Consider the following 15,000-nt stretch of genomic DNA (forward strand, 5'->3'; position numbering starts at 1 on the left):
AAAGTTTCGTTAATTTATTTAGTGCGCACAGGGGAAGGTACCTCAGATCTTTGCCGCTTTTGGGGTTTGGTTTCGGACGCACTGGACTGACAAAATTTGTTTGACCCTCCCAAAAATGTCGACAAAATTTGGCTCAAATTTTCAATTTTTCAAGCGTGGAAGCACTGAGAGTCTGAGGCACAGTAAAATATTTGTTAACTACAAGTGCCAATCACACCAAAATAAACACCAGATTAGAGATTAAATTTTCTTGATTGACATTTTCCTTCAAATCATTATAATCATGGCATGTAAATTGACAAATCTGTCGGATTTCACCTCTGACAAAATTTTGTCCTGCTCCCAGGCAGGACGACGGCGTCTCGAAAGTTTGGTAAGCCTTTACAAAATAATCACCGGTCGCACTTGTCTCAGGGAACTGGTGACAGATTTTTTCGCAAAATAAACAAAACTTTGCCCAGTGCGTCCGGGCCCTTTCCATGATTGCCTCATAAAGAAAGAAATCTGTCAATCATTAGAAAACCGTTACGAGTATGCGACATGCGAGGTTGCTTTTTGCCCGTGGTGATTTGCCCGTGATGAATTATGAAATCATTTTTCGGTAATGCTTATGAGCTGTTAGCTTTGCTTTGCGGCAGTACAGAGTTAAAACAATCTATTTCTGTTCCTTCTGAATCTGTTGTTACCCTTTCTGAGTATCATCTCGAGAACGTGACCAGCTATGTTTGCAGAATGGATAACATTTGCGATGTCAGCAACCACTTGACATGCGAAATAAAATAGCTGATCATGATTGGAGGATTTCGATCCTCAGCATAATGCCTTGTTGACAGGGATGTTGATAGGCAGAATCACATGATTGAGAAGAACCATTTCATTGTCACTCCTGCGCGATCAAATTGCGGCGAAGTTAGTTGCCGTAGACCAGAGTTAGTGGACATTACGTGTTTTGTCCCCATGTGGCTTGTTGTTGTATTGAGTTTCCTGCTGGGAACGCTCAAACCGCTCACTTATGCACACGCCGTTCGCGGTAGACCCACACTAAAAGATGTCTTTGGCCCGGGTCGGTCCGCGAACTGAGAGAAAGCTATATTGAGAACAAATGTGCACTAAATGAGCAAATATATGAGAATCATGATATGAACTACACTGATATGAACTGCTTTGAAACTAAATACCAAACAAGAAAAGGCCAGAACTGTGAAAGCCTCCAAGAGAAGAAAGTTGGTGAGCACAAAGTCAGTATTAATGCCATCGAGTCGCAGAAAGATAGTATGTTGAGCCGGATGCATTTAGTTAAAATTCTGAAAAAGAAGGTGAATTTTCTATCCATTTGTATTATTATGGCTGTTTGTTTTCTGCTATTACTGAATTTCTTTGTATTTCGAGCTGTAATGCTATTTCATATTCAACTATTTGTATCGTTTGGAATCATCCTCACTAATGTTGTCAGCATTTTGTACCATGCTTGGTGCAGCGTTTTATGTTTGGATGAACCTATTTTGAATGCATTCAATGACTGTGACCTATTTGAGAAAGGCGCATAGCTATCTGTTGTTGGCGATGTTGATAATGAAGAATCAATAAATGACTTGCAACTTCGATCTCGTTATGCTAAGTTTGTTTATTGTAAATGTTTAAAAGGGCGTCGCCATGTTGTTCAAAAAGATGGAGAACCAAGCAGAATTTCAGCGAAACAGCTAACGCGAGCCTTACAGGAGAACATATTTGAGAATGCCGCACAGCCATCTGTTGTTGTGGATATTGATAATAAAGAATCAGTAAATGACTTGCAACTTCGATCTCGTTATGCTAAGTTTGTTTATTGTAAATGTGTAGGAGGGCGTCAACAAGGGGACCGAGAACCAAGCAGAATTCCAGTGAAACAGCTATCACGAGCCTTGCATAAGAGCAGATCTTTCAGGAAATTAGTTCGAAAATATATTAAAAAGAACGTACCGAAATCTTCTGCCATGCATTTATTTACGAAATTGAGTGTACTTAATCGTAAGTTAGACTATTTGTATGTGAGACTAAGGTCTGCTACTAAGAAGAGGAGTACACAAAGGACGTGGTGGACAGCAAATCGAAGGAAAAAACCTAAAACTCGCCGTGGAAGAGTGAAACTTAGATGTAACTATACTTCAGTAAGATCTGTTTATAAGAACGTTAACCATAGAATGAATCACACAGAGTTAAAGCTGTCAAATGATATAGAAAAAAACCCTGGGCCCATTGATCATACCAAAACTATTAAAGCGCCTTATAGTCAAGGCAATGTGGAATTGTTCGGCCAGAATGCAGGCACTCAGTGTGTAGCAATGTCTCTTACTTCACTTATCTATAATTACAGGAATAATATTATCTCATCAGTGGACTTGATTAACATCATGAACATTGGTAATGAATTGTATTCTGGGTTATCTAGACTATCCAGACAAACTTTCCTGTTGTTAACTGAGTTACCAGATGTGCTCAATGTGTTTAATACAGATTATCAGCTTCAATACAGTTCAAGCTATAGTGGTACTATAAATGGTAGATCCATTATACATGGTTTGAGTTTCTGTATGCCTTTGGTTGATGCTTTGCTAACATTAGTAAGGCAAAACTACCAATCATTTCTTTTAACAATTGAATGTAGTACTGTTTCTATGTACTGTACTCCAGGTGGTAAATTTAAAATATTTGATTCACATGCTAGGGATGCATTTGGTATGCCCCATTCTCAAGGAACATGTGTATTATTAGAAGCACAAAGTATACAGGATGTCACATGTTATTTGCAAACCCTGTATGAAAATTCAAATGCATTGTTTGAGCTGATAGGTGTTCACATAGCAAGACTAGAAAAGGACGGCAATCACTTAGTTGATGAGAACAGTGAAATCTCTCAATCAGAACTTGCTGATGATGGTGGAGAAATGCCGCATATTTCAACAAGAAGCAATGAGTCTTTTATACGACCGTGTTGTGCTTTATCATTTTATAGCATTTGTTTTTCAGTGGTTAAGGCATGCACTTACTGGAATTAACAAACTCTAGAAGCAATTATTGACCATGGAAATGAGTTTTACAAGGAACAATTTTCATGTCCTGATGAAAATCTTTGTTTACGCAAATTTCCAAACAAACTTCAAATATATGATGCAACTATTGATGTTGTCTTTACAGCACAAAAAGAAGGCATATTTAGTTGTGCATCCAGCAGTAGCCAACTCTTCCAGAACTTTATTTTGGATAACACAAGAGGCAATACTGGATTTATAATATGGTTTTCAAATTACTGTGCAAGTTGCATATTTCAGCACAATTTTAAGACTAAAAGCATCAAATACTACTTAATAATATTCCATAGTGATGGAACTTTAGATGAATTTCAAACTGTCAATGACAGCAACTTCCTTCTTCAAGCCCTTGCTAATACTGTTACAAAAATCAATACAACTAATAATTTAGAGGTAGCATACATTATCAGATTTCTAAACTGTTACAGTAATTTGTCAAGCACTTTAAGACAAAAGGTATTAAGGAAACACAAAACCAATAGGCAGAAAAATTCACTTGCTGAAAAACGAAGAGAAAGTTATGCAAACATGGAACCTAGTGCCAAACGAAAATACTTGGTTAGCAAAGCAGATTGGTACAAGTCATTAGATCCTACAGAGAAAGAAAAACTCTTGTCTGACAGAGCAGAGAGGTACAAATCACTAGATCCTGCAAAAAAACAACAACTCTTGTCTGACAGAGCAGAGCGGTATAAATCTCTAGATCCTGCAGAAAAAGAAAAACTCGCGTCTGACAAGGCAGAGAGGTACAAATCACTAGATCCTGCGGAAAAAGAAAAGCTCTTGTCTGACAGAGCAGAGTGGTACAAATAACTAAATCCTGCAAAAAAAGAAAAACTCTTGTCGGACAGAGCAGAGTGGTACAAATCGCTAGAGCCCGCAGAAAAAGAAAAGCTCTTGTCTGACAGGGCAGTATGGTACAAGTCACTAGATCCTGCAGAAAAAGATCTGATAAATAAACAAAAAAAGCGTAACTATGATGCAATGGAACCACTCATTAAGGCACAATACTTGAACAAAAAAAAACAAGAATATTGCAGCATGAATCCTATAAAAAAGCAAAAAATAATAAAGTGCATAAGTGGTGCAGCAAAAATTTCTAAAAAAAAGGCAAACGATGTTCAGCATAAATTGGATCACTACATATCAGTATTTCAGAATGAGATCAGAGAGGGGCCATATTACATATGTTCAGTTTGTCATCGAATACTATATAGAAAAACAGTTATGTTACTTAAAGAAAATAAATACAGCGTACACCGTCTTTTCACTGAGATAAAGTCATTTGATGACAAACAATACATCTGCAGAACATGCCATGCAAAAGTTTCAAAAGGGCAAGTACCATGTCAAGCTGTAAGTAATAAACTGGAAGTTGATAGAATACCACCAGAACTCTCAGTACTAGAAAAACTTGAACAAATATTAATAGCACAGAGGATAGTTTTTGAAAAGATAGTGGTAATGCCTAAAGGCCAACAGAGGAAAATTAAAGGAGCAATATGCAATATACCAGTTGAATGTGATCAAACATGTACTACATTGCCACGTCCTCCTGAAAGGTCAGGTATAATCATGTTGAAACTAAAGAGAAAAATGGAACTTAGAGGACATGTTTATTTTCAAGCTGTGCGACCTCAACTAATATTAAATGCTCTGATGTGGCTCAAAATGAATAATCCGTTGTATGATAATATATGTATAGACATTGACAAAATAGATAGGCATCTTAAAACATTGCAACAAAATGATGTTAATTTAGACGATTCAACTTTGAATAATGACAACCATTCTACTGAATCTGGTATAAGTGATGACACTTCTTCAAACAATGAAAATGGTGAAAATGTCAACTCACCGGCAGATGAAGAAAATGACGATCCTTTAAATGAATATCGAGCACCAACAAGTGAAACTTGCTTGCAGTCTGTAATACCAGATTATCCTGTAACTGTTGAGCAAAATGATAATGTATCATCTCAAGGAGACGAAGTCTATGCTATTGCACCTGGTGAAACTAAACATCCAGTTTCCTTCATGGCAGAAAAGCAATGTGAAGAACTAGCATTTCCTATTTTGTTTCCAAAAGGAAAGTATGGGTACTCTGTCAACCGAGAAATAAAGTTGTCGCCAGTTAAGTACTTCAATGCAAGACTTTTACATCACAGTGGTAGATTTGCTACCAATCCTGAATATCTCTTCTTTGCTCAGTTCATCATAGAACAGAAGAAAGTATCAGATAGCATCAATATTGCTCTGAAAAAAATGCATGGCCAGCCTCTTACTGCTTCTCAAATAAGATCAAATAATATGCAAAATTTACAAAATCTTATTTGTCAAGATCAGGCTTATTTATTTTTGAGACAAATTCCAGGAACACCACCTTATTGGCAAAAATTTATGTATGAAGTAGTAGCTATGGTAAAACAGCTTGGAATACCAACATGGTTTAAGACATTATCCTGTGCTGACCTTAGGTGGCCTGAACTTTTTCAGATTATTGCAAGAACACAAGGAAAAAATCGAACAAATGAACAAGTTGATGCTTTATCTTATGATGAAAGATGCTCAATGCTGAATGTAAATCCTGTTGTTGTTGCTAAGCACTTTCAATATAGAGTTGAAACATTCTTCACTGAAATTCTTCTAACTAGTGCAAACCCAATTGGTAAAATAGTATACTATGCACTCCGCATTGAGTTTCAGATGAGAGGCTCTCCTCACTTACATGCCTTAATATGGACATCAGATTGCCCTGGACTAACACATGATACCAAGGAAGCTTATATCCATTTCATAGATGAACATGTGCAGGCATGCCTTCCTGATCAGAGTCAAGACCCTGAGTTACATGAGCTTGTAAAAACCTACCAAAAGCACAGTCCTTCAAAGACGTGTAGAAAATACAAAAACATTAAATGTAGGTTTAAATTTGGGCACTTTTTTAAAAACAAGACTATTGTGGCTGAACCTCTTTCTGATGATTTAGATCCAGAAAAAAAGACGAGTACCATAGACAGACAAAACGAAATCCTTAGACTAGTTAAAGAAAAAATAAATGAAGTGTTAAATCCCAGTAAGGACAACTATAATCCTACATTAACAGAAGCTGATATTTTCAAATCTGTAAACATAACTGAAGAGCAATATTATTGGGCTTTATCCATTTCACCTGACTCAGACTATGAGCTGCACCTTAAAAGACCAACAAACAGCTGTTTTATTAATAATTATTTTATTGCTGGTATTAAGGGTTTTAGAGCGAATGTTGACTTGCAACCTGTATTTAACCACTACAAGAGCATAACTTACGTGTGCTCATATTTTACCAAGGATGAGACTGAATGCTCACAGGCAATTATGAATGCTGCAAAGGAAGCTAAGGAAGAAAACTTGAGTGTCAGGGATAGCTTAAAAAGAATTGGTGCTGCTTTCCTCTCTACCAGAGAAGTCAGTTCACAAGAATGTGTTTACAGATGCATGCCTGAACTGTGGTTACGAAAAATATTCCCTGCAACAGTTTTTGTAAGCACTGACCTACCAGAAAAATAGGTACGCATTGCAAAATCACCAGAAGAACTTGATGAACTGGATAATGAAAGTACTGATATCTTTAAATCAAATATTATTGATCGATACACTTTAAGACCACAGTGTATTCCTGCTGTAGATAGGCTATGTCTGGCAGAGTTTGCTGCATACTATTATAAAGAATACAAAAAGGACTGCCAAGAAACAGCTGATGCTCAACCTGAGGTTTTAACTGACTATGTCATTGAATTACATCACAATTGTGATCCTGATACATGACCTCCAGACAAAATAAGATTAATGAACACGCATGAAGTTATGAAGTGTAGAAAAGTAAAAGCTGTTATAAGATATCACAAGCCAAACAAAGCAAAAGAACCTGAACTGTATTTTCATCATCTCCTGATGCTTTACTACCCATGGAGAGATGAAACAAGTCTTTTAGGAAGTGATCAAACATATGCTTCTAAATTCTACGAGCATGAAGTACAAGCTGTAGTGGAACGAAACAGAGAGAATTTTGAGCCTGATGCTGATGCTGTTACAGAAGCACTTGATTTTCTTCGAAATAACCAGGGCAATATCATCCACTCCAGCTATGATTCTATGAATGATCAGGAAAATGCAGATTTACAATCTGAAGAGCAAGATCATTCAGTACCAAACGAGTCATTTAATGAACAATTACCTACACATCTTGTTTCATCATCAGACACTGAGAATCATTCAAACCTTGGAATGATAACATACAACCAGCCAACAGAAATTAGTGATGATAAGCTACGGGAGTGTGTTAGATCATTGAACAAAAAACAGCGCTATGCTTATGATATAATTCTCACCTGGTGTAGAAGTAAAATGAAAAACATGAATAGTCGAAAACCTGAAGAAGTAAAACCAATATATTTATTTATAACTGGTGGAGCAGGTGCTGGTAAAAGTCACTTGATCCAAACAATCTACCACACTGTCACAAAGACCTTTAGACATCCTCCAATGAACCCTGAATTACCTACAGTTCTTTTAATGGCACCTACTGGCGTTGCTGCTATTAACATAGATGGGACAACAATAAACACTGCCTTGGCAATTCCCAAAGAAACAGGTGATAATTTATCTCCAATGTCTGACCAAAAGAAAACACAGATGAGAATGTTACTAGCTGACCTCAAGTTGATCATAATAGATGAAATCTCTATGGTTGCTAACAATACTTTGCTTCATATCCACCAAAGACTAAAAGAAATTGTTGGCACATCAAATGTTCACCTGTTTGCAGGCATTAGCATTCTTGCTATCGGTGACATGTATCAACTACCACCAATACGCAGGAAACCTGTTTTTGCAAATTACAAAAATGATGTGTTTAACTTGTGCCACCCATGGCACCTGTTCACAATGATAGAGCTTGTTGATATCATGAGGCAGAAGGATGACCAGCCATTTGCTGAACTTCTAAATAGGTTCCGTACAGCAACTCAAACTGAAGAAGATATCAAATGCATCCAATCTAGATCTATAGATCCATCAGATGTTAATTACCCATCAGATGCTCTTCACATCTGGGCTGAAAATAATCCGGTCAATCGACACAATGAAATGAAATTGCACCAAATACCTGCACGGTTGTTTAACCTTAAAGCCACAGATCAATACCCTCCTAATGTATCACAGCAAGATATTAACAGAATTTTAGCTAGACCCAGGTCTGAAACTGGTGGACTTGATGCTAATATCTGTATAAAGGAATCTGCTAGAGTTATGTTAACCAACAACATTGATATACCAGATAGACTTATAAATGGTCAACTAGGAACTATTGTTAAAATTGAAGTAAATCAAAATAACAAAAAACCCACCATTATCTATGTAAAATTTGATGATGCCAAAGCTGGCAACAATTTAATTCAAAAGAGTACTAGCAGTTTTGTGCGACAAAACAGAGTTGTACCTATAGTACCTGTCCTAGCAAAAATTAAAATACATCCAAATAAACCTTCTTCTCCAGAAATACAGAGAATGCAATCTTTAACATTGGCTTACGCTGTTAGCATTCACAAAGTACAGGGATTGTCACTTAACAGTCTCGTCATTAGTTTTGAGTTGGTCAAACAGACATCATTCAATTATGGTCAGGTATATGTTGCACTGAGCCGAGCGACCTCTTTAAATGGTATTCACATTCTAGGAAAAATTAACAGCAAACATGTGAAAGCAGATCCTCGGGTACAAAAAGAGTATGAAAGACTGCGAGAAATCTCAAAAACCATGGGAACTAGTGAAAAATATAAGGATAATTCAATGCTCACTATATGTCTATTAAACATACGATCACTCAAAAAACATAGTGTAGATATCAAGTATGATGCAAACATAAGGAACAGTGATCTAATTGCACTGACAGAAACACAACTTGTACCTCATAGCAATGATACTAACATAAAATCTCATCTACTACCATTTACTCTCTACAGGCAAGATCATCCTACTGATAGATTTTTAAGTTTGGCACTGTGTACCAGAAGATCAATAGAAACTAAGGAACATGAATACTTTCCACAAGTAAATGCAATGAAATTTGTAATAATTTTGAATACATCTACAACTATGCGTCCCAATTTAACAGTTCTTTTTCTTTACCGAAAGATCAACTCAAATATAATACAGTATGTAAGTCATCTGCGAAATATCCTTGGCACTTATCCAATTGACATCATTCTTGGTGATTTCAATATCAACTACTTGAATGATGATAGCATAAGACAGCTAAAATCTTTGATGACCTCTCTAGGTTATTCACAGTTTGTACAAAGTCCAACTTTTGTCTCATCAGGAAACATACTTGACCAAATTTACCTAAAAACAACAAAATTTGACATCATAGAGAATACTGTAATTAGTGTCTACTACTCTGACCATGATGCTGTTAAAATATCCATAAAATATAACAAAGATATTTAAATATTTGTATTTATTTAAACTGTCATGCAAGGCATATAATATTTATTTATAGCAATAACTGTAAATATAAAATTTTCATAAATGTACAAATGTGTCTTGGCAGGAACCATGATGCTGTTAAAATATCCATATGCTAGCTATAACTAAAATGATATTATGAAACTTTCATGCAAGGATCTTTTACAATGAAAATGAAAGAACTCTTCTAGAAATTTTGAAAAAAGGTGTCGCAAAGACCTGGCAAAGAGATCACAAGTCCAACTAGAACAAAACTGGAAATTCATAAAATCCTAATCTACCACAGTGTCCTCAAAAGCAGACAAATTGGTGCACCACCTTGACAAGTTTCATCTCAAATATTATAAACTTTTATCTATAATATTATTATTGTTATTATATGACATCATTTGACTTGAAGCAAAGCAGATTAAATCTAAGGCTCTGCAACCAGTGGAGAGAAAACCATGTTTAATACAAAATAATGTAATTGTTTTGGAACAAGCAGAGATTTTAATAATCATCTATCATCAATTTGAAATTACCAAGAAAATTTTTTTTCTAGAAGTTGGTAAATTCTATCAATTCCTTTGTCAAAAAGGATCATGTTCATGTGCCACAAGAACTTCCAAACTTGCCCAAGAACCTGAGGAGACAATCTTTCTTTCTAAGCTAGAAGTTCCCATAACCAGAATGGGAGACTTCAGAGGTCTGTTGACAAGCATTTTACAAGGCACCACCATATGGTGCCTCACCCCCTGCCAGTGCCCTGCACCACGAGACGGTAAGTTTACGTATTACTTTGTATCTTTCATCTTACTCAGATATTCCCAGGCAGGACTCTCAATAACTATAAACGACAGGCATGCTTCTCATATGACGTACCAGTTCAGACCGCCATTAAAGGAGAACTGAAGGCCAAAAGCCAACATTTTTTTTTTTTGGAAATCAGCCTAACATAAGTAAAGTTAAGTTTGTGGAGTTACTTCTTCTCGCTTCCTGTTTTTTGCGACAAAATTACGTTCGAAGTTGGGCTTTTCCCACTTTTTTGGCCTTTTCAGGGCGGGCTCAAAAACTAAGTCAGGCGCCTGCTGTGAGGTACATGTATGATATGGGGAACAGAGATTTCGTAATCAACAGAAACACTTGGTAAACACAAGTGCTGCTGTGGATATTTTCGTTGTTGCTTTGCTGTTTTTTTGTGGACTCAATATTCACAACAAACATCATTTTAAACACTGCTTCTCACATGTCTTCCCCATATCATACATCATAAGCTGCAAAAATGACCGCTGACTCCTCCACTCTGAGCCGCAATGCTGACAGCCTAAAATTGGAATAAAAACTTTTTTTTAGGTGGAAGAGCGACGGATATGCCAGGAAAAAGGTTGAAAACTTTATTGTGTATGGTCTAAAGTTTAAACAAAAAATCTTTCTTTTTTTGCCTTCAGTTCCCCTTTAAAAAAATAATATAATAAAATAAAATAAAAGTAATAATAATAATAATAATAAATATTATTATTATTATTATTATTATTATTATTATTATTATTATTATTGTATTAAAGATAAAACAACAACAATGATATTCAATGTAAGGAGAAATGTAGACTCGGAAAAATATCCCATCTGGGACTCGGATATTTTTCCGAGTCTACATTTCTCCTTACATTGAATATCATTATTATTATTATTATTATTATTATTATTATTATTGTAAAAACAATAAAAGCAATATTTCAAAAGGCCACCTTATTTACAATAACGAATACTTATTGATAAAAATAAAATCTGGAACCTTGTTATTAAATATCTTTTACTCTTTTAGGTTGTTAGGATGAAAATTCCATCAAAGACATGTAGTTATCAGAGGATCATAGGTAAGACTCTTACTAAAGGAATTCTGATTTCTTTTTTCTTGGTTTGCACGTAACATGCTGAAAAATACATCTTTCAAAAGTCCCCCAGTTGTTGATATGAAAATATCTTTTCGCTCTTTTCATGGTCCCATTGCTTGCATATTTTGTCTGTTATGTAAATTCCTTTAAAACCAAAAACATTTGGGACGAACCCACATTCATCTTCCGTAAAAGTTAAAAGTCCTAAACGTTTGCTCATTTCCTTTTTTTGCAGAAATACAATGTACATCCAACAAGAGAACAATTCTTAGGCTGTTAAGTAAAAACTCAAGTGAAGTTATGATCCCCGCAGTTATGAAAACAATTCTAGCAATTGCGTAGAAAAGCCTGAAAAATTCAGGACTTCAACAGGGTCTCAACCAATGACCTTGCAATACCAGTGTGACGCTCTAACCAACTGAGCCATGAAACCACTGTCTTTGGAAGCTGGTCATTTGTGGATTCAAGTGTTCCCACGATGAATGAAGCAATGAACGAAATGATACATGAGCATTACTGATCATGTAAATGCTCGGCATCTATGGTCAGAAACACAGATGGGCTCCTGCTATGATCTAGGATTCCAAAAGATTTATATCAAGAGACTGCAAAAGTATCTTACAAACACCTTAAATCAGAAGCAGTGAACCGTTACACTGACAGTACTTTGATAAACTCTGACAGTAGAATGGAAGACCCAAGCAACAGCACAGAACATTGATCTTCGATCACGCCAAGAGGAAGCCTACGAGCAACAAACAAACTTTTGCCCGCCAAAACCACAGAGATTGCCATATAACAGAATAAAGTCCAAACTCCAAATGTGTTAAAAGGATTTATTCCATATTACACCCACGTAAGACTTAACTCTTCGACAACATTCAAGCTTGAACGGTTTACAATACACTTCTGCTCAAGACGATTCCACACAATCCTGCTTCAGACCAGAGTTAGTAGAGGGGAACTCTGTTCAGACTCTGTCCCAATTATTAACTTTACCGCGGTCCTATTACAGTTGTTGGATATCACAAACTTGTCACGTAACAATTCCTTTCACGGTTTCTAAATGGAAGGGAAAATGTGGCTAGTATAATGCTTCAAATAACACACAAATGGTTCTCTGAAAACCGACTTACAGAACACGCTTGAACCTCTTCATATACGGTAAACCTTTGAAGTCCGCCAAATAACAAAACAACATGGCAGGCAAACTCGAACCGCGCGAAATTGGGTACTAAGCACACAAGCTAAACCGCTGATCAAACTTGAAATTATTTACAAAAATAATTTTATGATAATAGCGACACCGCGGCAAAATGAGTGCGCATGCTCCGCTTCGAACGCATTTCATTCATTTGATTCGAGCTTTTGAGCTCTTTGTTGTTGAGTTTATTCGGCGCTGAAGGAAAAGTTCTTTTGGACCTTTTGATGATCGAGATCTCACGCTCAACATGGACTCGACAGAAATACTAAACAGTAGTTCCGAGTTGTTTCCAACAAGAAAGTCAAAAGAGGTAAGCTTATTTTAGGCATCAAATATTTATTTGTTTATGTCGTTTCCATGTAAGTTATCTTCGCCAAACCATGTTTGCTCATGTTTCGGTCACACCGTTGAAGACCCAAAAGTTGTAAATTTTAAACTGACAACATTTTTCGTTTAACGTTTTTCGCTTAAGGGCAATTCCTCTAAAAACGCTGAGGGTTTTGACACAACAGAAGTTTTAACCTCCCGTCTGACATGTGATACGAGCCATGGATTTTTCTGTGACCTGGTTGGACATTACTTAACAACGAAACACCGAAACAGCGAAACGAAGCACCAAAACACCATCTGTGACCCCACCATACATTGAATACTAACCGACAAAGGTTGGATTTGAGATTAAACATCGTTGTAGGGCTAATTAGGCCTAAAAAGTTATTGCTCCTAACCTCAGTCTTAGTCTGAATCCTAATCTTAATCCCAATGAATTAGGAGCAATAATATTTTAGGGCTATTTAGGCCTGCAACGATATTTAATCTCAAATCCAACCTTTGCCGGTTAGTATTCAATGTATTGTGGGGTCATACACGGTGTTTTAGTGTTTTGCAATTTGTTTCGGTGTTTCGCTGTTTCATGGTTTAGACCTGGATGTCCACAGCAAGAGCAATGGTTTGTCTGGTAGATGGTGATGCTCTCTCTTTTCCAGCTCTGTGTTGCTTTGCAGGACACACTAGGTTGTGGTATGATTATTCATTAAATTTAATTGATCTCTAGATTTCTGTTGATTTCATTGCCCCAGTCATCTGACCTGAAGAAATCTTGTGGAAAGTGATGATATCTGGCTGGCTGTCATTTTGACTGTTATTACTTTCAAGATGTGAGCAACTGTTTTTATCTGCATTGTTAGGCAAAACCTCATATTATGGGAATCAGTTTAGAAAGGGATCTTTATAAATATGGCACAGATTTCCATGTTTTTTCAAGTATCTTAGGTGACATCCGTGAATGAAAATGAGCAAGTGTTAATAATATTATTCTTTTACTTTGACCAGTTTCCTGTTGTTTCTTAAACATATCATTTATTCTGCTTCCAGTGCTGAAGTCTAAACCTCTTCCTGCTGTGTGTGCTGATCTGGTTAAACCATGCATGGCAAGCAGATTTTGATGAGGAGTTCTGCGTCGAATATTTTATTGGTTTTGTTTTGAAAAAAAGCCAGGGTTGTTATTCATCTCTCATTTTTTTCTGCATGAGATCCTGCATGATGACAACAGAATTACTGTAAATTAAACATCACAGATGTGAGCATGCCAGTGATAAATACAAGATGGTTTCCAAACAGCTCTTCAAAATTGTCTAGAAAAGGGACAATAATTATTTACTTGCCACACCTTCTAGGTCAATGTTTGACCAAGCAAATATAATTTGTTTTTTTTATTCAAGTAAACTGTCTTACTTTCATTAATACAAGTGTATGTTATTCTAGTGTTTCTCTTGCTGAGCATGGGTTTGGATATCAACTTCTGAGAATACTCCTACTTGTAATAGTGTCAATAATGAATATACGGTACTTACAACAATAAAATTAGAGAGACATTTGAGTTACTGTATATTGTGTTTTGTGGTAACACATACCATAGTAGTTGTTGTGGTTGTTGTTGTTGAAAATGAATCAGATAGAGTCATTGTGGGTCCAAATAGAGCCATTGTGGGTCTATCATTGGATAGTGAAACTGGATCAGTTGTGCATAATAAAATATTAGAGTATGAAGCAGAATGCCTCTAGTCTTGGTGGATGTATGATTACATTCCTCTCTCAGTATCTTTACACACAGTGCAAAATTTAGGCTGGATTTTTGCTGGTGCAATGCATGCAAAAGTGAAATGAGTATTTTCCAAACACATGCAGGTGAATGTTTTCTATGTTTCATTATCATGATTCTAATGTCTCCCCACCCCCATCCCAGCAAGGCTCTACAAGGTGATCGACAAAGCTGGAGGAAAAAAAAATACAGTTACCAGCCAGCTGCAGGAAAAATGCTGAAAAAATATTTTCAACGATG

General features: G+C 36.3%; 2 protein-coding genes and 2 long non-coding RNA genes across 4 annotated transcripts in view; 2 read left to right on the forward strand and 2 right to left on the reverse strand.

The window, feature by feature from the left end:
- LOC138036835 (uncharacterized) overlaps positions 1–15,000 on the reverse strand; it is a 104,912-nt gene that overhangs the window by 66,651 nt on the left and 23,261 nt on the right. The gene's annotated exons all lie outside the window — the stretch shown is intronic.
- LOC138036845 (uncharacterized) lies at positions 6,889–9,560 on the forward strand. The gene has a single exon (XM_068882909.1). It carries the CDS (start codon positions 6,900–6,902, stop codon positions 9,558–9,560), a length of 2,661 nt encoding a protein of 886 aa, XP_068739010.1. The 5' UTR covers positions 6,889–6,899.
- On the reverse strand, positions 12,278–13,293 carry LOC138036841 (uncharacterized). The gene is made up of 2 exons (XR_011130034.1): positions 12,592–13,293; positions 12,278–12,517 (listed from the first exon to the last, which is right to left on the reverse strand). It is a non-coding gene; the product is annotated as an uncharacterized lncRNA (long non-coding RNA).
- The window catches only part of LOC138036843 (uncharacterized), a 2,740-nt gene continuing 571 nt past the window's right edge, over positions 12,832–15,000 (forward strand). The window contains exons 1-2 of the long non-coding RNA XR_011130036.1: positions 12,832–12,969; positions 14,034–15,000. The exon at positions 14,034–15,000 is cut by the window's right edge and continues 571 nt beyond it. This is a non-coding gene — a long non-coding RNA (uncharacterized lncRNA). The remainder of the gene's footprint in view (positions 12,970–14,033) is intronic.

Source organism: Montipora capricornis, unplaced genomic scaffold, assembly GCF_036669925.1.
Source record: "Montipora capricornis isolate CH-2021 unplaced genomic scaffold, ASM3666992v2 scaffold_505, whole genome shotgun sequence".
NCBI lineage: Eukaryota > Metazoa > Cnidaria > Anthozoa > Scleractinia > Acroporidae > Montipora > Montipora capricornis.

Bases quoted from the DNA above. Each gene is read 5' to 3' on its own strand.
- LOC138036845 (XM_068882909.1), top strand. From the start codon at position 6,900: ATGAACACGCATGAAGTTATGAAGTGTAGAAAAGTAAAAGCTGTTATA.